Source organism: Aulonocara stuartgranti, assembly GCF_965226115.1.
Source record: "Aulonocara stuartgranti genome assembly, chromosome: 18".
In the NCBI taxonomy this organism is placed as follows: Eukaryota; Metazoa; Chordata; class Actinopteri; order Cichliformes; family Cichlidae; genus Aulonocara; species Aulonocara stuartgranti.
Window position 1 is genome coordinate 36,451,006 of NC_138954.1, and position 25,633 is coordinate 36,476,638.

Genomic DNA, 25,633 nt, shown 5'->3' on the forward strand with positions numbered 1-25,633 from the left:
TGGATTGCAACGGGGATCGCAACTGGGATCCCACGGGGATCGCAACAGGGATCGCAACAGGGATCCCGCGGGGATCACAACATGGATCGCGTGTCGATCGCAACGGGGATCCCGTGTCGATCGCAACGGGGATCCCGCGTGGATCGCAACGGGGATCGCAACGGGGATCCTGCGTGGATCGCAACAGGGATCGCAACGGGGATCCCGCGTGGATCGCAACGGGGATCACGCAGGAATCACATGCACATGGGAAGAGGGACACAGCGTGGAGTGAGAACCCAACAAAGGGAACCCTGAGACAACATAAACACACAGAGGATAACAAGAGAACAGCTCACAGTTGACACTAACAATGGACTAATGAGAAAAAGGAAGCAAAAAAAAAAAAAAGAACACAATGCAAACAGGATAAGAGACTATCAAAGTAAAACAGGAAATGACAAAAACTGAGACCTCGACTGAGAAGTGAACTTAACACGGAGAAACGAAAACAGGAAGACTGGATTACAACTGGAGACGCTGATGACAAGACACAGAGACAAGACTAGGAACAAATTGGAAAGGGAACTGCACAAAAGGGAACTAATGTAACAAAACAAGAACCAAAGATTTAGAAATTACAAACTCCGATTCACTAGAGAAATACAAAACATAAGATTAACAAATACAAAAAAAAGAAAAAAGAATGGAAAGCTCTTCAATCCAAAAGAACAAATCACAAATCCATAACAGCCTTTAACTTCTTTTACTTGACATTTTGAACTTTTATTTTCAAGCTTTTAAAGCTTGAAGCTTTTAAAGAACCGAGAACGAATTCTCTATAAAAACTGGTTCGAAGTAGGGCTGCCATGATTAGCCGACTAGTCACGATTACGTCGACTATCAAAATCAATAGCGTCGACTAATTTAATAGTCGACGCGTCATTTGAAGCTTTGTAAGATCTGAAAGACGCAGGAATAAGTAGTAGAATTTAAGAGTGTAGTAACGGACTGAAACGGCTGCATCCTCCTGAGGCCGCATTTGTAGGCCGATTACATTACAGCGACGCGACGAAGCCTGTCCAAATTCGAAGAATCCTCGAAATGCGGTTGACAAATGCGTCCTCCTTCTCCCCAGATTTGAAGGATGGGTGTATCCTTCGTGGCCCACCATATCCCAGAATTCTTAGCACGACCCAGCCATTTCCAGTTTCCAACAATGGCGGAAGCTACTTAGTTTTAATATTACTCTTATTACTCTTTCCGGGTCACAAAATAAACTTTTAACATATTTTCAGGCGAGAATGTAGCTGTGTAAACCTCAAATATCTGTTCGGTTTTTCAAGACATCACATATTTGTAAAAGTGCTCAGACGTTTTCAGAGAGGTCTGTTACCCACCAACTCGATAGCTGACCGGGAGCTCGAGGGGCACTAGAGCCGGGGAGAACAGCGAACTCCTGGCACATCGTTTTCAAACCCTCGCTACTCAGGTTAAACATGATATAGAAGTCACTTAGATAACTTATTGTTTGGCTTTTTTGCTGCATTTCGTTGACTTGTACTTGTGACATGTGCAATGACAATAAAGTTGAATTCTATTCTATTCTATTTTTTCAGTGTTTTATTTGCTATAGTTTTCACAAACATCAGAAAACAGATTAAACAGATGGTCGAGAATTTACTCCAGTGTCCTGTTATTTTGCTTAGGCTGCTGCCCCCGCGACCCAGCCTCGGATAAAGCGGATGAAGATGGATGGATGGATGGTCCTGTTATATTTTAGATAGCAAGGAGCAGACGGCTGAGTTTATTAAACTCCACCGAGACAATCTGCAAATTTCATTAAATTGCCATAACGGCAATGCTCAGTGGCTAGTGGATCTGAGGGCAGACCACAGCGACCTCCCTGAACAGGGTCCAGTAACCATCACAGTGGCAGATATCCAAGAAAGGGTCTCCAGTATGAAGAGTTGGACAGCACCAGGGCCCGACATGGTTCACGCCTACTGGCTAAAGAAGCTGACTGCACTCCACGAGCGTCTGGCAGCACAAATGAACCAGCTGCTAGTTAATGAGAGACACCCGGAATGGCTAACCGAAGGTCGGACGGTCCTGATCCCCAAGGACCCCAAGAAGGGACCGGTCCCCTCCAACTACCGACCAATAACCTGCCTCAGTACTACATGGAAGCTCCTGTCAGGCATCATATCGGCTAAGATGAACAGGCACATGGGTCAATACATGAGCGGGACACAGAAAGGGATTGGCAAGAATACCAGAGGCGCAAAACACCAGCTACTGGTAGACAGAACAGTCAGCCGAGACTGCAAGACCAGACTGACCAACCTGTGCACTGCCTGGATTGATTACAAGAAGGCCTATGACTCAATGCCCCACAGCTGGATACTGGAATGCCTAGAATTGTACAAGATCAATGGGACCCTAAGAGCCTTCATCAGGAACTCAATGGGGATGTGGCGTACAACACTAGAGGCCAACTCCAAGCCCATAGCACAAGTCACCATCAAGTGCGGGATCTACCAAGGAGATGCTCTGTCCCCACTGCTGTTCTGCATAGGCCTGAACCCCCTCAGTGAGATCATTAACAAGACTGGCTACGGATACCAACTACGGAACGGAGCAGTTGTCAGCCACCTCCTGTACATGGATGACATCAAGCTGTATGCCAAGAGTGAACGAGACATCGATTCACTGATCCACACTACCAGGCTATACAGCAATGACATTGGAATGTCATTCGGACTGGAGAAGTGTAGTCGGATGGTAACAAAGAGAGGGAAGGTAGTCAGAACTGAGGGGATTGAACTACCAGAAGGCAACATTGCAGACATAGAGGACAGTTACAAGTACCTGGGGATCCCGCAGGCGAATGGGAACCATGAAGAGGCCGCTAGAAAAGCTGCAACCACCAAGTACCTGCAGAGGGTCAGGCAAGTCCTGAGGAGTCAGCTGAATGGTAAGAACAAGATCCGGGCCATCAACACGTACGCCCTGCCCGTGATCAGGTACCCTGCTGGGGTAATAGGCTGGCCAAAGGAGGAGATAGAAGCCACTGACATAAAGACAAGAAAGCTCCTTACCATGCATGGAGGGTTTCACCCCAAGTCCAGCACCCTGAGGCTGTACGCTAAGCGGAAGGAAGGGGGCCGGGGACTGGTGAGTGTCAGCACCACAGTCCAGGATGAGACAACGAACATCCAAGAATACATTGGGAAGATGGCCCCAACTGACCGAGTGCTCAGTGAATACCTCAGGCAGCAGAAACCCAAGAAAGAGGAGGGAGACGAGGAACCATCATGGAAGGACAGGCCCCTGCACGGTATGTACCACCGGCAGATAGAGGAGGTGGCTGATATCCAGAAATCCTACCAGTGGCTGGACAAAGCTGGACTGAAAGACAGCACAGAGGCACTAATCATGGCAGCACAAGAACAAGCTCTGAGTACAAGATCCATAGAGGCTGGGGTCTATCACACCAGGCAAGACCCCAGGTGCAGGCTGTGTAAAGATGCCCCAGAGACAATCCAGCACATAACAGCAGGGTGCAAGATGCTAGCAGGCAAGGCATACATGGAACGCCATAACCAAGTGGCCGGCATAGTGTACAGGAACATCTGTGCCGAGTATAACCTGGAAGTCCCGAGGTCAAAATGGGAGACGCCCCCAAGGGTGGTGGAGAATGACCGAGCTAAGATCCTGTGGGACTTCCAGATACAGACGGACAAAATGGTGGTGGCTAACCAACCGGACATAGTGGTAGACAAACAGAAGAAGACGGCCGTAGTGATCGATGTAGCGGTTCCGAATGACAGCAATATCAGGAAGAAGGAACACGAGAAGCTGGAGAAATACCAAGGGCTCAGAGAAGAGCTCGAGAGGATGTGGAGGGTGAAGGTAACGGTGGTCCCCGTGGTAATCGGAGCACTAGGTGCGGTGACTCCCAAGCTAGGCGAGTGGCTCCAGCAGATCCCGGGAATAACATCGGAGATCTCTGTCCAGAAGAGCGCAGTCCTGGGAACAGCTAAGATACTGCGCAGGACCCTCAAGCTCCCAGGCCTCTGGTAGAGGACCCGAGCTTGAAGGATAAACCGCCCGCAGGGGCGTGCTGGGTGGTTTTTTTTTTTTTTAATATATAATCGCGATTTCAATATGTCACATATTGACAGTGGCTCACCGATGCCAATAACATAATTGCCCAGCTGCATTTCAGAAAGAATGCAAAAGCATTGACATATATTTTTCCTTCCTACGATAGGCTGACGGGCAGGGCAGAGATAGATTTTGGTAGCCCGACTGGAAAAATCGCTAGCCCCGGGACGTCGGGCTAGCGATTTTGCAAGCCCTGTATCTGATTGAGGGATCACTCATCTTTGGAAAAGAGAGTTTATTACAGAGAAATGTCTCTTTCCAAAATAAAAGCTATACTATACGCTTCTTCTGGGCTATATTCTCAGCAGCATATTAAACATATCAGGTCCCCATAAGGAGACTCATGTGCTAACGGCTGTCTAAATGACTCGGGTAAAGTTTGTAGCATGCTGCTTGTTGTTTTTGTCTGCTTCCACTTGTCTTTGCACTAGGATGATGTCGGAGTAAATGTGCAGTCATATTCGTTGTGTTCCCACTAGTGCTGTCAGCGTTAATTTGAAATGACGTTAACGCCACAACACAGCAAATCTCCGTTAACAAGCTACTGCGGATCGCCCCGTGCGTGGGGCTGGACGGCCAACAAGCTAACAAGCTAACTGCGCTAACACACTAGTTCCCACCCATGTAATTGAGCATTGCGTGGCACATCCAACATACTGTTTTACTTTAGTCCATGACGCGCTTACCTTCAGGGTCATACGTCACATGAAAACCAAAATAGTTCCAAAGGCCAGATCTGAATGAGGGTGGGGGAGGTTCAATTTGTCATATTGCAACGAGCTTAGCTTCTGTCTCAGTAGCTTACGCTGCACTCAGTGGATCTGCGCTCGACAGTGCAGCCTAGGCGGAGTAGTCGAACGCAGATCCACTGAGCGCTCAACACAGACAGCATCGTCAGAAGAAAAGTTGATCAAATAAATAAAAAATTTGTATTGTTTGATACATATGCGTACCGAACCGAAAGCACTGTATCGAACGGTTCAATATCGATACGAGTATCGTTGCACCCCTAATATATATATATATATATATAAAACTAAACACCCAGCACGCCCCTGCGGGCGGTTTATCCTTCAAGCTCGGGTCCTCTACCAGAGGCCTGGGAGCTTGAGGGTCCTGCGCAGTATCTTAGCTGTTCCCAGGACTGCGCTCTTCTGGACAGAGATCTCCGATGTTGTTCCCGGGATCTGCTGGAGCCACTCGCCTAGCTTGGGAGTCACCGCACCTAGTGCTCCGATTACCACGGGGACCACCGTTACCTTCACCCTCCACATCCTCTCGAGCTCTTCTCTGAGCCCTTGGTATTTCTCCAGCTTCTCGTGTTCCTTCTTCCTGATATTGCTGTCATTCGGAACCGCTACATCGATCACTACGGCCGTCTTCTTCTGTTTGTTTACCACCACTATGTCCGGTTGGTTAGCCACCACCATTTTGTCCGTCTGTATCTGGAAGTCCCACAGGATCTTAGCTCGGTCATTCTCCACCACCCTTGGGGGCATCTCCCATTTTGACCTCGGGACTTCCAGGTTATACTCGGCACAGATGTTCCTGTACACTATGCCGGCCACTTGGTTATGGTGTTCCATGTATGCCTTGTCTGCTAGCATCTTGCACCCTGCTGTTATGTGCTGGATTGTCTCTGGGGCATCTTTACACAGCCTGCACCTGGGGTCTTGCCTGGTGTGATAGACCCCAGCCTCTATGGATCTTGTACTCAGAGCTTGTTCTTGTGCTGCCATGATTAGTGCCTCTGTGCTGTCTTTCAGTCCAGCTTTGTCCAGCCACTGGTAGGATTTCTGGATATCAGCCACCTCCTCTATCTGCCGGTGGTACATACCGTGCAGGGCCTGTCCTTCCATGATGGTTCCTCGTCTCCCTCCTCTTTCTTGGGTTTCTGCTGCCTGAGGTATTCACTGAGCACTCGGTCAGTTGGGGCCATCTTCCCAATGTATTCTTGGATGTTCGTTGTCTCATCCTGGACTGTGGTGCTGACACTCACCAGTCCCCGGCCCCCTTCCTTCCGCTTAGCGTACAGCCTCAGGGTGCTGGACTTGGGGTGAAACCCTCCATGCATGGTAAGGAGCTTTCTTGTCTTTATGTCAGTGGCTTCTATCTCCTCCTTTGGCCAGCCTATTACCCCAGCAGGGTACCTGATCACGGGCAGGGCGTACGTGTTGATGGCCCGGATCTTGTTCTTACCATTCAGCTGACTCCTCAGGATTTGCCTGACCCTCTGCAGGTACTTGGTGGTTGCAGCCTTTCTAGCAGCCTCTTCATGGTTCCCATTCGCCTGCGGGATCCCCAAGTACTTGTAACTGTCCTCTATGTCTGCAATGTTGCCTTCTGGTAGTTCAATCCCCTCAGTTCTGACTACCTTCCCTCTCTTTGTTACCATCCGACTACACTTCTCCAGTCCGAACGACATTCCAATGTCATTGCTGTATAGCCTGGCAGTGTGGATCAGTGAATCGATGTCTCGTTCACTCTTGGCATACAGCTTGATGTCATCCATGTACAGGAGGTGGCTGACAACTGCTCCGTTCCGTAGTTGGTATCCGTAGCCAGTCTTGTTAATGATCTCACTGAGGGGGTTCAGGCCTATGCAGAACAGCAGTGGGGACAGAGCATCTCCTTGGTAGATCCCGCACTTGATGGTGACTTGTGCTATGGGCTTGGAGTTGGCCTCTAGTGTTGTACGCCACATCCCCATTGAGTTCCTGATGAAGGCTCTTAGGGTCCCATTGATCTTGTACAATTCTAGGCATTCCAGTATCCAGCTGTGGGGCATTGAGTCATAGGCCTTCTTGTAATCAATCCAGGCAGTGCACAGGTTGGTCAGTCTGGTCTTGCAGTCTCGGCTGACTGTTCTGTCTACCAGTAGCTGGTGTTTTGCGCCTCTGGTATTCTTGCCAATCCCTTTCTGTGTCCCGCTCATGTATTGACCCATGTGCCTGTTCATCTTAGCCGATATGATGCCTGACAGGAGCTTCCATGTAGTACTGAGGCAGGTTATTGGTCGGTAGTTGGAGGGGACCGGTCCCTTCTTGGGGTCCTTGGGGATCAGGACCGTCCGGCCTTCAGTTAGCCATTCCGGGTGTCTCTCGTTAACTAGCAGCTGGTTCATTTGTGCTGCCAGACGCTCGTGGAGTGCAGTCAGCTTCTTCAGCCAGTAGGTGTGAACCATGTCGGGCCCTGGTGCTGTCCAACTCTTCATACTGGAGACCCTTTCTTGGATATCTGCCACTGTGATGGTTACTGGACCCTGTTCAGGGAGGTCGCTGTGGTCTGCCCTCAGATCCTCTAGCCACTGAGCATTGCCGTTATGGGTTGCATCCTTCTCCCATATGCTCTTCCAGTATTGCTCCGTCTCCAGCCTTGGTGGTGCTGTTCTCTTATTGTTCCCTTGCCACTGAGAGTACACCTATACTGGTTCTGTGGAGAACAGCTGGTTTATTCTCCTGCCTTCTATCTCTCTGGTGTACCTCCTCAAGCGGCTGGCCAAGGCTGTGAGTCTTTGCTTGGCAGTTTCCAAGGCCTCAGGTATGGACAGCTTGCTGTATTTCTTAGGCACCTTATTTGTTGCACCTTTCTGCAACTCCGTTAGTTGGCTAACCTCCCTCCGTGCTACTTTGATCTTGCCCTCTAGCCTCCTTCTCCATGGAGGGTACTGCCCCTTGTCGCTGTTCAACTTGTAGCCAAGCATCTCACTGTACGGCTATCATTTGTTAACATGACGCTTGTTCTTATACATGTAATACATTTATTACCAACCTGAAAGCTTATCCGCTGGTCATTCGACATGACGAATGACTTCTGAAATCTTAATCTAGCTCATGATGCTGTAGATTTCCGTTTCGGTCCACTAGTAAAACCTAGTTCTATTAATCTGCACTCATTACTCTTGAACCGGAAGTAAGTCCCCAAAAACTGAATTTTGGAACCGAAACTGAATGGTGAGAAGTGAATCTGAAATTATTTGAGAGCTAAATTTTTAAAGGATAATATACAGTTTCAAAGCAAATGAATTCATTACCAAAATATAAAATTCAATTTCAATTTAGTGATGATCATTTTCAAACCAATAAACTGAACTTCAAATTAGGCTAATTCATATTCAGTTTCTAAAAGCATTTATTCAAGTTACAATTCAGATTCAATCCGAGCAATTCAAATGTAACTTATTCAAATTCAGTTTCTTTATTTTAAAGTGGATGGTAAAGCGGATGCTGCATCCAGGAGCGAAACAACCGCATTATACTGCTAACTTAACTTCTGCTCCTTGCAAGCATATGTGTGGACAGCATGCTAACACTAAGCTAGCAAGAAGTCAGCATGACTATAAAGACTGTAGCCTATAGGTTTATAATGATACCATATATAATGATAAATGGTAAGTATGAGACAATGGATTTCATGTCATTTTATGGAGAAATGTAAGAGTAATGTAATGAGTAGTATAACAAATTACTTTCTCCTGGGAGTAGTTTAGCAATGCACTGCATTGATTTTAATAAAAGTGTTCTGTGTGTGTGTAATACATTACTTTTTATGAGTGATGACCCCAACAGTGGTTACAACAAAGAGGGGAAAAACTTCCAACACGCACAAACATTTAACCACACGGCATGATATTAATTTGTACAAATGTATTAATGTTATTATGACACAAATGACATGCTGCTTAGCCTGTGAGAGCCATATAAGAACTCATAAGACATATAGATAATTTTCATGTTACCTATAAAAAAGACCAACATTAAGTTCAATGAGGAGAGATGATTAGAAAGAATGAACGTGATTTATTGATGAAAAGAATATAGATAGCGGATAGACTCTGGTGGCCCGTCTCAGCGGAGTGGGTGAAAGGGATTAGAGCAGGACGGAGATGCTGGTGGTGGAGATGAAGGTGGCTTGAATGGAGCCTGAGTGATGAGAGGTAGAGATGGGGAGGAGGTGGGTTGCACAAAGCCGTCTGCAAGGAGAATGATAGATGCCAATGAGATTTAAAGTATACAGCATGAATGCTGATTGGCCTGGAGAAGGTCAGGAGAATGTGATTGGACTAGACCAGTGATGATGAGTGATGATGGGAGTGCTTAGATTTAGCTGGCAGCACCTGGATGTGGACAGATGTGAGGCCATACATCTTCTTTATTGAACTTGTGCATAAGCTTCATTTGTATTAAAAAAGTCAGTTCAAAATAATTCATGTCAACAGAGAAATGGCTGGATTATTTCTGTTAGTACAACATAGAAACAGTGTAGAGCTTTCACTGCTCTCAGGTTGGTCAGACTCCCACAGCATTGGGAACAGATCTACAAAATGAGTAGGAGTGCAGATCTGCTGTGGGAAGATTGCTTTCCCAGTCAAACACAATTTACTACATTTGTCTCCACAAAGAAAAGAAGGAGACTTAACAGCTCTATTAGTCAGACAAGGAATACATTTACCTAGTTTAGTTATGTTTTATTTGTGGAAACTACAACCCTCTTTTCAAAGATGTGTAGACACTATATTAAACGTAAATAAAAAGACAACATAATAACCTACAATTTGCTGAAAGCGTATACTGGGGACGATCCACCCAAAGTGGCCAGGGAATGATATAGATGAAAACAAAAGAGGGAGCATAAGGAACAAAAAGAGATGAAGAGAGGGTAAACAGCAGGCCTAACGCTTGCCACTGGTACAACTGTTGATGGTGCAGAAGCAGCAGCCCCGACAGCAAATGTGGGGAAATTTGAAAAACATTTCACCCCTAAACTTTGTTCTACGAGTTGCGTGAGCCCACAGCGACGGTAGAGGAAGTGCCCGGCTTCATTAAGGGATTTGACTGGGCGGAGTCGGTAATGAAAATGAATGAACAGGCTGCGGTCAGTGCGTGAAAGTCCAGTGCACAGTGATCAGCCAAAAAGTGTGTCGGCCCACCGGGCAAATGCCTGATATGCCCATTCCAGCCCTGCAGTATTAGTGTCAAGTTTGAAAGTCTAGTATTATGACTAGCCTAATTCCCACCTACACCTGTAATCACAGTCCCTGAAAGCAAGTGGTGTTTTAGACACTATGTTACTGTGCTAGCCAATGTGAAAGCTGCACATGTGGAGATGTACTTACAGTGACAGTAGGTGCAGCGAAGGCCAGGCTGAAGAGCAAAGGCAATGGACAGACTTCCTGTCTTGGGAGGATGTATGGCAGAGATAGACTGCGATCATTACAACTGTACCCAGAATGCACCGGCTGGAAAATATCCGTCAGCTCCAGGAAGTAAAGACTGACAATAGAGGAGGCCAGAATAGGGAGCTGCAGAACAGAACACAGACCGATGCAAAACAAATGAACACAGTGTGTGGAGATGAAGTTAGGAGAAATACATCAATACAAAAAAATCACACACTTGTTTAAAAACAATAAACTGCATGGATATAAGAAATTGACCTGTCTCATTGTGTCTGTTGAAGACTTGTCCTCATTTTTATAGATTCAGGCCAGAGTAACTCAACTAACTTAAAGTACTCATTCAGGTATTTGTCACAGATAAATGGTAAATGGCCTGTATTTGTATAGCGCTTTTACTAGTCCCTAAGGACCCCAAAGCACTTCATACATCCAGTCATCCACCCATTCACACACACATTCACACACTGATACTCCATATGAAGCAATGCCCAAACATTACTCCGTTTACTGCCCTCCCCCCGGCTCAGAGATTTAGTGGGGTGTTGTATATGAGTGTGGACTTGTATACAGTTAAACATGTGTGGGTTATAAAATGGCAAATTCTGAATATTGATTTGAAAATAATGGAATTTGAACAAAGGGGGTTGAAACAGAAAACGTGTAAATGTCATGCTACTCCTTTTTGAGCATAAACACTGTGTAGATATTAGATATTCATGGAAACTTGATGTTTTTACGTTTTTCTCTTGTTATTTTAGTTATATTTACATGTTCAAAATAAACTGTTCTGCCTATCCACATTTTATATGTACATTCACAGGTTAGGTGCTCCTGTTTAAGTGCTTGTTGATGCAAATATCTAGTCAGCCAGTCACAATGTCACAACACAATGCATTAAGGCATGTAGCCATGATCAAGGCTACCTGATGAAGTCCAAACCAAGTGTCACAGTGGGGAAGAAAGGTGATTTAAATGAAGATGAAAGTAGCGTGGTCGTTGGTGCTGCTCTGAGTATTTCAGAAACTGCTGAACTACCAGGATAACACAACCTGCTTCCAGCAGGATAACACACCTTGTCACAAAGGTGAAATAATCTTAAACTGGTTTCTTTGAACACGGCAATTAGCTCACTGCACTCAAATATACTCTATAGCAGGGGTCCCCAACCCCTGGACTCCGGTCCAAATGTGGAGATCAAGGGGGTTTACTCCGGACCTAAAGCATTTTCCCATTTTCTATGTCGTTAGATATTTTATTCCTGCTGGCTGCAGTGGCTGACTTTTGAACAGGCGCGATGGGCAGCTATGTGGGTCAGCGACGTTCTAGTCCACACTCTAAGCCAGCTGGTGGCGGTATTGCACCACCAACTGCCAAAAAAACGACAAAGAAGAACAATGCAGGCCATTCAATGCGGGTTGCTAAGTGACTATCTTGGAAGCTCGCACTTGCTGACAGCACAATGACGACTTGGTGGTGCACAGAAGACTGGGTAAAAGAAGATGGCTCTGTCAAAAATATGTAAAGTGGACTATGAAAGATGAATGGCCATTCCCCATCTGTGAATGCTACTCATGACCACTGATCAGTGGTTGTTGATCAATGGTCATGACAATTTGCATATTATTGATCAAGGAGCTGATCTCACAGCCCATTGTTCCTTCAGTGGGCTGGTTTCAGTCATTGTGCAAATGTCCTGTTTATAAGACTGAAACCTGCAGTCAGCTGAGACTGAAGACGTCACCTGATGATGACGAAACGTTTCTCCCACTGAAAACATCCTGACGAACAGAATCAAACTTTTGGGATTTACTTACCTGGTTGATTGAGCATCGAGACACATTAATGTTGGTTTGTGTGCAATAGATTATTGCATAATTTCTTTGTTAAATAGTTTTAATATCAGTACTTGAACTGGATTGCACTTTTCTGTTCAGCAGATGATGTAATGAGCACATGAATAATTGATCAGTAGTTACAAGACAAAAATCTATATTGTTAATTAAATGTTTAATAAACATGAAAGAAAATATTTTTGTTGGTTCATTTAAAATGTTCTGACCCCAGATTGACTGGATGATGGAGTGGACCTCCTGCTATTGTAGCTGGATACCGCTGCTCTGTAGTCACCAGATCTCAGTCCCACAGAGCATCTTTGGGATGTGTTGGAATGACCGAACAGGAAGGTTTCTATGGAGCACGTCTGATTTTGGTTGGCACTGAATGATTTAAAGAAGCCGAAAAAGAAAATATAATTGAAAAATATTTTTGGATTTACATATAATTTGCATCCTACTTGTCTTTCTAAACCAGCCAGAACAACTGAAAGTCCATTTTAAGTTGGATTAACTCCTTCCTATGTTTGTGGTGTATTACATTCAACTGTTTCATAAAATGTAAATAGAACCTAAGTACATGTAAAATTTATTGTATTATCCTTTTCTAACACTTTTATGTTTTAACTGATTTAAAGAAGAAACACAAAAGACAAAGTGCTACATTTTAGATCTCTCTTTAACCTGTCAGTCAAATGTTCAACAGAAAGAAGCATCATATTGCATATTTTTGGCTTATTTAATGATACAATTATCTGCGCTGCACATATGTGAAACCCAGGGGTTAAAGTGGGCCAGAGTGATCTGCGTAATTTCAAATGGCTGAATCAAAATCCCCAAACACACAAACTGTTCCCACGCAGTTTGTCAGAAAACATATCTGTGAGCTAAATGTGCAGAAAACATGTGCAGCACTGATAGCTGCAGGAAAATGTAAGAGGAAGAGGAGAGATTATTTTCAAAGGTGAGGACTGCTCAGCAAGCTCACATGTAACGTCCTAAATCGCTGTAGGTATTTAAAATCAGATCATTTATCAAGTTTTTGGCTTGTTTTTCTGAAACATCTTGCAAAACGAGCTGACGTATGCAAATGTTGGGTTATTCACAGGTTGCATGAAAATACCAGGCAGCTTAGCGCAGCATAAAGTGGTGTGTTAGCAGGACTGTGATAACGTTTACAGTGATGCATTATGTTGGACTGGCTAAATCTCGATTACATCAAAGGTAACAGACATTAGTTTATAACACTGGTCAGATTCACTCACTGAATTCCACCTGTTATACCAGCTATCAGCCGTAGAACTCACATAACATTTGTTTATATCTTTTTGAAATTTGGCTGGCTAAATCCACACAGAGAAGCTATTACTGAAGCAGCACAGCTGATCACAGCCTGCACACAAAGAATGTACTGCTCCTACGGGGTAAGAGCATCACAGGAGCACAAGCTAGCTAATGTGGCTTAGCTGCTCAAAAGTGTATGCAACTAAAAAGTTGTGTTGGTTCTCAGTCACCTAGGTCATGGCAGTCTAAGGAGAAAGGAACGTTTCTTGAAGACATTTCACCTCTCATCTGAGAAGCTTCTTCAGTTCTAAAAGCCGAAGGTGGAGAGTCCCAGGTATTTAACCTGGGTTGGAGCTGACCCACTCACCATCACATAGCAAGGTCTCACACCCATGACCTCTGCTTATCTCAGAGGCGTCCTCCTTCGTTGTTTACTGCTGAGAAACCAAATAATGTTCATTTGTCTATTTAGGGTCCTGAGCTCCAGCATCATGACAGGTATGGCTTAACAGCTTGGACATATCAAACATATGACTCCAGCAGACAATCTATACTGCATTTAAAACATGTTTCTCTCCATGTTTGCTCTGATGACTGTCAGGCAGTATTGGGAATACATGTTGTGTTTCAGTGTCAGCAACAAACAAAGTTTCTTGTTTCTAAGCTGGCAAACCCTAATGTCTCTGCTCCTGAGCCGACTGAGCATCTGTGACTGTTTCTGTGTTCACCAGCCCAAGAAATTAGATAATGAATGTTGTTTTTCTCAGCCTGTGAAGACACAGCCTGAATTTTGTGTTGCCAAGCTGCCATGGCAGAGTCTTTCTGTGGTGCTTCACTTGAGACTATGCTAGTAGCACAGCTAAAGCCTTCAAGGACTGTCGCTCCATCTGGAGCCCAGGTAAGCACTGTTTCTGTTGTTGCTACTCCTAAAGACTGTTGTGCTCTCTTGTCTGTGCCAATAATGATTATAGCTCCACCAGTGATTGCCCCTGAGCCTTCACCTCCACCTGTGTCTGCTCCTAGGCCAGCACGGACCCAGCACTCTCCTGCACCCATTCCAGTTCTTAGTCTGCTGATTAAATTGTGTCCACAATGAAGATTCAAATTTTAAGGATCAACTCCTGGATTTGTGAGTGAACAACCTGTGAGTAGCAAACTTATCAGGGAGGGAAAACAGACCAAACTCATGTCATACACGAACAAACAAATTAGGTTCCTTTGCTGGCTGCAGGACGTCCTGCAAACAGCAGCAGGGTTTGCTTGAGGTGTTAAGGAAGACTGTAAAAACATCTGGTAGCTCAGCAGACTAATTAAAAATTTAACAAGCAAATATACAGCTTGAACTTTCAGGTGGAACCACATAATTTCATGGAAAAGATCAAGAACGAACACGGAGACACAGAAACCCATCATGGTGTTAAACTGACACAAGCTCACAGCAGGGTTCACATAGATTGAACTAAGTGGTGATATTTTATCTATTTTAAGAAATTGTTTTAATAATGACAGCAATTATAAGAAAGAATAAAGATTTCTAAAACTGTTGTTTTTTTACTATTATTATTATTTTTCTGTATCGTTCCAATCAGCCTTTATCTGTCTGTCTTTCCACATAAACAGGTAGCGATTTTAGCATTAGCATCTTGGCTAATCCAATCAGATGGCGACAGACAACATGTCATTCCACACCTGCAGAAGAAAATACTGCTAATGATGACTTGTGACAATATGTCTCTTGTGTAAATAAACACATACATCCAAATGTATTGTTGTTTTTAATAATGGTAAATGGCCTGTATTTGTATAGCACTTTACTTAGTCCCTAAAGACCCCAAAGCGCTTTACACTACAATAATGGTAAGCAACAATGCGTGCTCCACGGCTAGTCTGCCAGAAAATATAACAAGATATCAAATTTAAAATAATCCAAAGAACATGTGTAGCTGCTACTGTACAAAGAGATGAAACATGCCAAAGATGATTGGTTCAGGTAAAACAAGCAAGTCAAAGGTCAAGCAGAACTGGGTACAAGAGGCTGATTAATAGTACTTTTGCTTGAAGAGCCCACCCCAGTTGAAAGTAGGAGTGTGCCACATATGTTATATACTGATTTCATTGCTATAGCAATGCCATTTTCTTGTTCCTTAGTGTAATGAACGAGCCCAGGCATGTCTGAGAGCAAGAGCTGCTTGTCTGATCATAAGTATCTGCGTCAGCAACCTACAAAGCACCGTACCTTGAAGATATGCAAGAAAACTGATATGCAAGAAACAAACTTGTTTCACTACTTGGGGCAAAAGCACAGCACTGAGTACAACCAGGCTACAGACGAGGGAACACCAGCAGCTGGTCATGTTTAACCCAGATGACTACACTAAGCATCAATGGAGCGCTCGTAACTGTACCAGGAGCAGCAAACAATGGATGGAAATTATAAAATATTTTATTATGTCAAAATATTGTGTAGGGTTCTGATGAGTTACACGGTTACTTTAATGACTGATAAACTAAAGCGTAAAGCAGTTATTTTGCAGTTATTTACAGTAAAGACCCTACATATTAATCAGTAATTTTCATTTTATTATTTCATTGGAAAAAGTCATTGGTTACACTGGATCCAACAACTGAAAGCAGTTAAGTAGCTGACACACTGTAACAGGTAGGGCTGCCACGATTAGCGGACTAGTTACGATTACGTCGACTATCAAAATCGTCGACAACTAATTTAATAGTCGACTTGTCGTGTGAAGCTTTGTAAGATCCTGAAAGACGCCGGAATAAGTTGTAGGATTCATCCATCCAACCATAATCTTCCGCTTATCCAGGGCGGGGTCGCGGGGGCAGCAGCCCAAGCGGAGAAGCCCATCCTTGTCAGATGCCCGAACCACCTCAGCTGGCTCCTTTCGATGTGGAGCAGCGGCTCTACTCTGAGCCCCTCCCGGATGGCCAAACTTCTCACCCCATCTCTAAGGGAGAGGCCAGCCACCCTTCGGAGGAAGCTCATTTCCGCTGCTTGTACTCGCGATCTTGTTCTTTCAGCCACTACCCACAGCTAGTGACCATAGGTGAGGGTAGGGGCGTAGATCGACCGGTAGTTGTAGGATTTAAAAGTGTAATAACGGACTGAAACAGAAGATGGCAGCACTGCATCTACAAGGATGCCAGCTGCCCTTAAACGCCAAAGAAGAAGAAGCAGTCTCCGTCAGGGGCTGCATCCTCCTGAGGCCCCATTTCTAGGCCGATTACGTCACAGCGATGCGACGAAAGCTGTCTAAATTCAAAGAGTCCTCCAAATGCATCCGCCTTTTCCCCAGATTTGAAGGATGGGTCGCGTGTATCCTTTGTGGCCCAGCCTATCCCAGAATTCATAGCGCGATCCAGCTAATTCCAGTTTCCAACAATGGCGGCCGCTACTTTTTACTACTACTCTTATTACTCTTTCTGGGTCACAAAATAAACTTTTAACATTTTCAGGTGAGAATGTAGCTGTGTACACTTCATATATCTGCTCGGTTTATCAAGACCACATATTTGTAAAGCGCTCCGACGCTCCCGGCACATCGTTTTCAGACCCCCACGGTCTTTCGCTACTCAGGTTAAACAAGATATATAAGTCGATCGTGGCTCAAGAGTTGGGAGTTCATCTTGTAATCGGAAGGTTGCCGGTTCGAGCCCCGGCTCCGACAGTCTCGGTCGTTGTGTCCTTGGGCGAGACACTTCACCCGTTGCCTACTGGTGGTGGTCAGAGGGCCCAGTGGCGCCAGTGTTCGGCAGCCTTGCCTCTGTCAGTGCGCCCCAGGGCGGCTGTGGCTACGCTGTAGCTTGCCATCACCAGTGTGTGAATGTGTGTGTGAATGGGTGGATGATTGTGTATAGTGTAAAGTGCTTTGGGGTCCTTAGGACCAAGTAAAGCGCTATACAAATACAGACCATTTACCACTTAGATAACTTAAAAATGTGATTGTTTAGCTTTTTTCAGTGTTTTATTTGTTCCTCAGTAAATCGGTTTGGCTGAGATTAAAGTTATAGTTTTCACACAGCTGAATAAACGTCAAACAGAAAACTGGTTAAACAGAAGTGTGAGATGCTTGAAAATTTACTCCAGCGTCCTGTTATATTTGAGATATGAAGGATCAGATGGCTGAGTTTATTAAACTCCACTGAGACAATCTGCAAATCTCATTAAAAGTTTAATAAACTATCGAGGACTTTCGGTGAGGCATGTAGAGACATGGTCACGCCACATTGAGCTCCGTCTGTACTCTCCCTTTCTAGCAGCCGAAGCCAAAAGAGAAACATTGCAGAGCGTGATGAAAAACATGCGGGCAGAGGCCTTGGACCAAGCTCTATCGCCTGTCGGTGCAAGTATTTCTCAAAATGTAACCTTGCTGCAGTCGGTCCAAGACAACTTAAACATGCAGGTAGCTAAAGTGGATATGCCACTGGTCAAGGTCGATAACCTACAGGGCTCAGTCCGCCAAGTCAAAAAAGATGCTAACAACTGTATAACTGAAATGGGCAAGCTCACACTCAAGATTAATCAGTTGGAAGATCGAGAACGGAGAAACAACATCAGAATCACTAACCTACCAGTGGGAATCGAAAGGGATCCTTGCGAGATGGCATAACTCAGCTCATAACCTCAGGACGTCAGAGCAGTATGCATCACGTGATAGAGCGGCTGTGGCGTGCGAGACCTGTCGGCAGTCTGGTTGAGCATTTGGAGCCTCGCTACCAAACCAGCATTTAATCTCAGAGAAAGGTATCCCAGAGAAGTAAAGCAAGTGTGTAAGTTCATCTCTGAATGTTTGTAAAACATTCCCACATTAAGCTTAACAACTGATATAAGGAGCTACAGCCTCTTCTCTCTCCCTCCCTCTCTTGGTGCTGCTTCAATCATGAAACTGATCAATGATCAGCTGATCGGCTTTTCTCTCTTGTTTGTTTATCGCCCACTTTGCGCCAGAAAGAGGAAACCAGCGGCTGAACAACAGCAGCACGTTTAAGCTTGATCAGCTGCTGTTAGAATTTATTTAATATTACTTTCTACACCAGGATCTTTTTCTACAGCTGACGGCTGTAACTGTGCAGGGGCGGATCTAGCAAAGTTTAGCCAGGGGGGCCGATAGGGCATGAACAGGGAAAAGGGGGCACAAAGACATACTTTTCTTTCTTACTCTCATGTCTAGCTTTTAACAAATAATTATCTGAATCTTACAACCAAAGTTTTCATCTAATATAAAATGTATAGTCCATTATTATATATCAGAACTATTAAGTCAAATTTTTAACTTAGTAAGCTATAGTACTTTTTCCTTTGGGTACCATCTGTGCAGTCTGCAATTCTGTTGAACGAAGATATTGAATCTATTTAATTACTGTAGAAGAATAATTGATTTCTGTGCATTTTTTTGCACATACATTAAATTAAAGTTGATTACGTCGATTAAACATCTATTTTTCTTTTTGCTGGGAGTTTGCAACCCTATTAGTTAGGTTGCTTAATATTTCCTTCTTTTTTTTTGCCTGTCCCATTTGGTTCTTTAGCCATCAGAATTGTTGAAGACCAACAAGGATACCCAATGGATTTATTTTGCCAAATGGATCATCATGGCCTTGCCGTATTGGTCCATTTGATCGACCTTTGTTTTTATTATTTATTATATTTTATTTTCAGTTGTTACAGACGGGACAGATATGAGTGAGGGATAGGAAAGGGAGAAAGAAAGAGGAAGGAAAAGAAAAACAGAAGGGGAGAGGGACAGTGAAAAAGGGAAAAAAAAAATCTCCTGGATCACCTGTTGAGAGAAAAAGAATAGAAAACAAGCAAAAAAAAAACCAAAGCAACATACTAAACACAACACCATCGCATTAATCTAGCTAAGTGTAAACAGCAGTAAACACTAAATATTCAATGTTGTTGTGCAGCAAGCAGGACCAACAGCGCACAATGTGCTTTGAAGTAGCAGCCAAGAAAGGTGTAGTTTATGTCTATGGACAGTGAACACCTGTGTGGATCAGCACGCTTGTATTCAAATGGTTTCCACATGTAACGGTCTGCAAGAGGATGGAGAGAGCCATAGCCCCGTCCCCCAGGGCATGAAGCAGGCATGGAGGAGATCCAGGCCCCAGACATCCAGAGGCCCCAGAGTGCGAGAGCCCAAGGAGGACCACCGGCGGGGCATCCGTGCCACCCTCATGGGAAGGGCTGAGGATCCCCAGATGAGGTGTCACCCAGTAGCCACCGAGCAGAAGCCAGAGGGGGCTGCACCGGCGTGCCCGCCGGCTCTGCCGGCAGCCAGCTGTGCCAGAGTGAACCAAGCCGCAGGCCCGAAGGCTGGAGGCCCGAGGGCCCCCCGCACCCCGGAGGAGGCCTGACCGAGCAACAGGCACCAGGCCCCACTTAGGTTGCTTAATATTTCCACTAAGTACTCTTTAAAATGCCAGAATATGAAGGATGGAGCAGGTTTAAATTTATTAGATTGATCAGTTTTGTTGAACTATGAAATATTTTGGGTGCAGTGTATTTTTTGCATACAGGTATAACAGAATAGCTTTTGTGTTGTTGTTTATTTAAACTTGAGTATGAACTTATACAAAATGCAGCAAGATATTTAAAAAACTATTTTATTGATCAAAAAATACACTATATCGGATTTATATCGGTATCGGACATAAAAAAGTGGTATCGTGCCATCTGTAGTATAAAGTGGGATATATTACAAAAATCTAGACCAGAAGGAGGATGGGCAGTCCCAAATTTCAAACTATACCATTTGGCATTCACATTGAAATATATCAGGCAATGGTTGGATCCAGATGCAATGGCCCCATGGTTGGACATTGGAAAACACCTTGTAACCTCGATTACACTACAAGACTTTCTTTTCTCTGGGATTTCACTTAAACAGTGCTCATTGGAGTTACAGTAAATGGTACAAATTCAAATGCTTAGTTTCCAGGAGCTGGTTACTCGCTATACAGTCCCAGAGCAGTCATTATTTCACCATTTTAGATTACGCTCAGCCCTCAAATCGCATAATATCCAGTGGGGAGACAATTTAAAGTTACACTTAATTGTAGAGCTGGTGCAAAACTCACCTAAAAGAATAGCTTCATCTATCTATTTGAATCAATTAAAGTGGTTAAAATCCCAAGATTTTCTATTAAAGAATGGCAAAAAGACCTGGCAGGCCAACAGGAGAAGATGGCCTGGACCACAACCTGGGCCAATGTTGCCAGTTGATCAAAGAATCCCAGCCACCAATTTATCCATTATAAGATTAACCCTTGAGCCCACTGGTGCCATATAAATACAACTGAATTGAATGCAGCATTCTCAGGACTAGTGTAATATTTAGTAATAATATTAACTTACTGTGTTTCATAGTTATTAGCTTATTGAGTTGATTTACTGGCCTACAGACACCTGCTTCAGTGACAGAAAAGGATATTTTACACAGAGACAACGATCTATCATTTACTCAGCTGTCGTCAATGACTTCCCTTTAATCCTCATGGATGTTTTATTAAGTACATACAGGAAGAGAAATTTGAAGATGTGCCAAACAAAGCAAAGCCTTTGTGGATACTGTGCACGGAGGGAAGCAGGCTACAGTAAGGATGTTTTCCTCCTCTTAATGTCTGTAGCTCTGAATGCAGAGATATAAAAATACACCCCATTCAGTGGGCCATGTTGCCTAGCAGCCAGTTAGTGGGTAGGATGGTGTGACAGTGTGTGAGATAGGCAATGTACCAGACACAGAGCAACTCTGTCACGGAAAGAAAGAGAAACTGTGATTGACAGAGAATGTTTTCCACCTAAACTCTGTGCCAGGGGCAAACAATGAGCTGAAACGTAATCGTGCACGCTCCTCACAGTTAGCATCGCACGGCAATATTTTATGTATAGCACAGAATCAGCAAACCCTACATGCAAGCAGGCTTCCTCTTCATTACACATTCATATGAAATTCACACATTTTAGCTGAAAATACAACATTTTGGAAAGACTGGCTCGGGAATCTGCCGCGGGTCGGTAGATGGCATGGATCACCTGTGTTACTGTGCATCATAGAGCAGAAAAATATCAACAGGCCTAAAAGCTGGGTGTGTGAGTGAATATAGAGAATTGTGTAGAGGTTGTTTTGTGCGATGCACTGTCAGAATTGTCCTGGCATGCCTTCTCACTAATGCCTTTAGATTAGAGCTGGGCGATATAAGATTTTTTCATATCACGATATGTTTTTTTCATTTCAGGCGATAACGATATCTATCACGATATAAGCCAAATAACTATATTTGTACAATTTAAATGTGCCGTTGCTCACAAGTAAAATGTGAAATAATCAGCAGCTTGTTTTTAAATATTTATTTCCCATAATAAGTTCAACAGGGTAGATGTACTTAAGGAACATGAGACTTTTTCAGATAAATAAAGGCAAATATTGCAAACTACACAAAAGGCAGCCGCTAAAGCGTTTAAGTTTCAAAATAGAACAAACGAAACAGACTAAATTGTCAATTCCACTTAGAAACAAAATATTAATTCTAAAAATAAATCTTAGTTTGTTTTACAGAATAACAGACAAAACTGACTAACTTTTGTCAATATCCAATAAACTGAGAACTAAAAGGAAATTCTCAATCTCTCCTTGTTGTATAGCTGAGCTTTTCAAACAGTTTTAACAGTTACTTTAGTCTGACAAAAGCCGAATGACGAATTAGCGCTTCCAGTCAGAGACTGAGGCTACGTCCACACGTACACGGGTATTTTTGAAAACAGAGATTTTCCATTTTCGTTTTAAAAAATAATCCCGTCCACACATAAAGGCAGAAATGAAGGAAAACGCTGCTATGAACATGCCAAAGCAGCAGGTGGCGCTAGATTCCTAACCGTGCAGAAATGTTGGCCAATCAGAAGTCTAGAAGCCTCGGTGGGAAAAGTAAACAAAGCTGGGGCATAGAAGCAGAACCGAGTCGTATGTGTGGACGGACAGTAACTGTGTGTATATGTAAGCATTTAAACACTGCAGAGAGTAGAATTAACAGTATTGTAGAAATTCATTTCACCGAAACAATAACGTGGCGCACAGTGTGACGTCAAAAAATGCGCACACCTTTGACGCTGCGTTTTCTCCGTTTTTCTCGTCCACACGTAAATGCAAAAACGGAGTTTTCAAAAATATCCACCCTGGCCGGAGTTTTTAAAAATCTTCGTTTTCAGTGACCAAAAACACCGTTTATGTGTGGACGAAAGGTGCAAACGCATAGAAAAATCTGTGTTTTCAAAAATACCCGGGTACGTGTGGACGTAGCCTGAGCATGCACCAGTTTATTATATTTCCAGACTTGCTTTCGGCACATTTACAGTGCACGCTACTCTGTTTTTTGTCAGACTTGAAATAGCCGAAATACCTTCACACTACGGGACTTCTTTGGCTCTTCTGTTCGACAATCTCTCCGGCATTGGAACCAACATCTGTTTTCTCTTCGGTCACGCTCGGTTGATTTTTCTAGTCGGCACACTCATTTCCTCCATTACCCGGGCGGTACGGTGGCTGGCTGCTTCCCAAACATGTACGGCTTGGCACTTGTGCTGTACGTAACAAGTCACGTGACGTGACGCTGCAGCTGTGATTGGTTCGGCTCTGCGCTACTTAATTTGGATTGGCTGTTCTTTTTTTTTTTAAAGAGGACAAGAGCGGCGAGGTCTATCGCGATAGCTTAATTTTTCTATCGAGAAAAAGTTACATACATATCGTTATCGTTCTATCGCCCAGCTCTACTTTAGATTTAGCTGGGCCTGACCACTGGAACGATTATGTCTCAGGGCCAGAAATATCCACGTATCCAACGTCCAACTTCAAACATGACAGTAAGTGAAGGGACCATGAAGAGAAAATTAGAGCGTTCAAAGACTCGCTGTGCTGTCAGACACTTGACCAAGCAGGCAGGCGTGGTTTTACCTCCCATCCTTTCTCTGGACTCCTGTTTCTGCCACACACTCTAAGGAACATGCCCCACTGGTTTGGACGACACATTGGTGCCTGCCATGTGGTTGTTTTGGTGTGTTCGGAGCCAGACGTTAACATTTAAGGAGGAAATAGGGTTGTCTGCTAATGCTTGCACACATACGTGCACATGCATATACTCCACATGCCGCTGGTACTGCCAAAAGGTCTTACTCTGTGCCACGTCATGTTACAACCTGTGGTACAAGAACAAGTGGCCTACAGGAGGTGATGGCAGAGTCAGAGGTTTTCTGAACAGCATCATTAATCAAACTCACAGAAATGCTTTTACAGACTCACACATGTTCTTTTCTTGGCTCTTTGTCTACTTGTCATTAATTAATCAGTCAGTAATTAGAAAAAACAAACTGAGATTTTACTTCCAGTGGCAAACGCCTGTGCACAGTACACAACAGGACAGCGTGTACACTCCTGGGTTGTCCTGAAGACTGATTTTTTGACCTTTGGGGGTTTCGGAGTAATCAGCAACAAATAATCAAAGCTTCCCCCAGCAAGTGGAGGGTTGGGGTGGCGAACAATGACACGTCTAATTTGATAAACACAGCAAAATCACCATTAACGTGAGTTCAAGACAACGTTGACATTTCAGCTAGTTAAAAGTAGATCACTCAGATAGAAATTCACAAGCAGCAGAAAAGCTCTTACTGTCTCCTTTCACACTGCTGCTCTCTGTCACTGTCTGAAACCTTGTTTTTCACATTCATCATCGTTGTGAAGCAGTAGGATCCTGTCACCAGATTTCTGCTAAAGGGAACTTGAAAAATGTCTAAATCTAGCAACAATTTGGCGAAATTAGCAGCAGTGAGAAGAAATGTGAAAACAGGAAATCAGCTGACACGATGAAGTATGTTTGGCCTTTTCTGTGCTTTTATTTATTTCAGGTTCTTTATGTTTGGCTACTGCAGATTTTAAGAAATAATTCTACTCATATATGACGCTGTGTGGTCAAATACATCAGCGATCTTCAGCAGCAGTTTGCAGAAGGTTTGTCAAAAATTCTCTTGGGACATTTGTCACTTTGTCGTTCATTTTCAGTCCAGTCCTTGTACCTGAACATTTTCAGAGCAATGATTTTTGTTTGTTAAGTCATGTAACTGACATAACTATTATTCATGCATAAACACCATGCACCAAATTCACAGGATGAACCAGTGTTGTGCCTGCAAATAACAAAGATCATTTATATTTGGTTGTCCGTTATTTGCAGGCATGTCTCAAAAACACACGAGAAAACACAATTTGACCGACATTGCTGGTGGAATATTTCTGCACCAACAGCATGCTGGTTCTGCTCGGTGTTTAACCTTCCCTGATGTCTGAAAACTTGACATATTGCCATATGGTGTGCACAGTGTCCTTAAAAAGGTGAAGGAAAAAAGCACAAGTGGCAATCTGTCGACAGGAGATGAACGGTATCCAAAATTCACAACATTAAGAAATGAGGGAAAAATCCAGCAAAGACCTACATCTTGACCTGAGAGATGCACCTGGAACAAGCCAGCCTTTACAAAGAGAAACGGAGAGAAAAGACACGAGAACTGGCCTGACAATCAGCAGGGAGGGATCTTACAGAGAGAGGAATGCTAAACGTTGGGTCAAACCATCAGTATGTGCAGAGGACGTCAGGAGCAAGGCACAACAGTCAGTGTCAACAGCATCCTTAGAACACAGTACAGGCTCTGTCAGGGTTTGGACTGCACCTCAGCCCATCAGATGCTGATTCATCATGGAAAGCATCTTATTGTGTACAGTCAGATGGTTTCTTAGGTGTTTACAGTCTCAGTAGGTTGCATGTCTAAGTAAAGTAAAATCTTTACTTCCTACTAAACTCCATTGCTGGTGTGTACGTAGAGTCTGAGCAGCAACACAGCCCAGTCTACGCCCAACATGTTCACATTGTCGTCCAAATCTTGAGGAAAATGTCATTTTCCTGGTGCAGCACAATTGTGACTGGGGAACAAAAGCACTGCTGGCGCAGATTTAAGACGTAAACACCTTAGATATGGTGACAAGCAGGCAGAAGTTAGGCTGATGTTTAATTCAGTGTAAAGTTAGACTAACAAATCATCTTTGCACGCACTAACCTGACAGTATAAAGCAACAGATGAAATATTATTATCATGTTCTGCAGTCAGTACTAGAAATTAGAGATGGCA

The 25,633-nt window shown here is 43.9% G+C and overlaps 1 protein-coding gene across 3 annotated transcripts in view; it reads right to left on the reverse strand.

Annotated features, from left to right (window-relative positions):
- LOC309693618 (phospholipid phosphatase-related protein type 4-like) overlaps nt 1-25,633 on the reverse strand; it is an 80,094-nt gene that overhangs the window by 45,484 nt on the left and 8,977 nt on the right. For 2 of the 3 annotated variants that reach the window (XM_082513019.1, XM_082513018.1), the window contains exon 2: nt 10,265-10,450. In XM_082513019.1, coding sequence (XP_082369145.1) covers nt 10,265-10,450 — 186 coding nt within the window. Of the gene's footprint in view, nt 1-4,835; nt 4,867-10,264; nt 10,451-25,633 lie in introns of those variants that run through there. The other variant, XM_082513020.1, reaches the window with a different exon arrangement.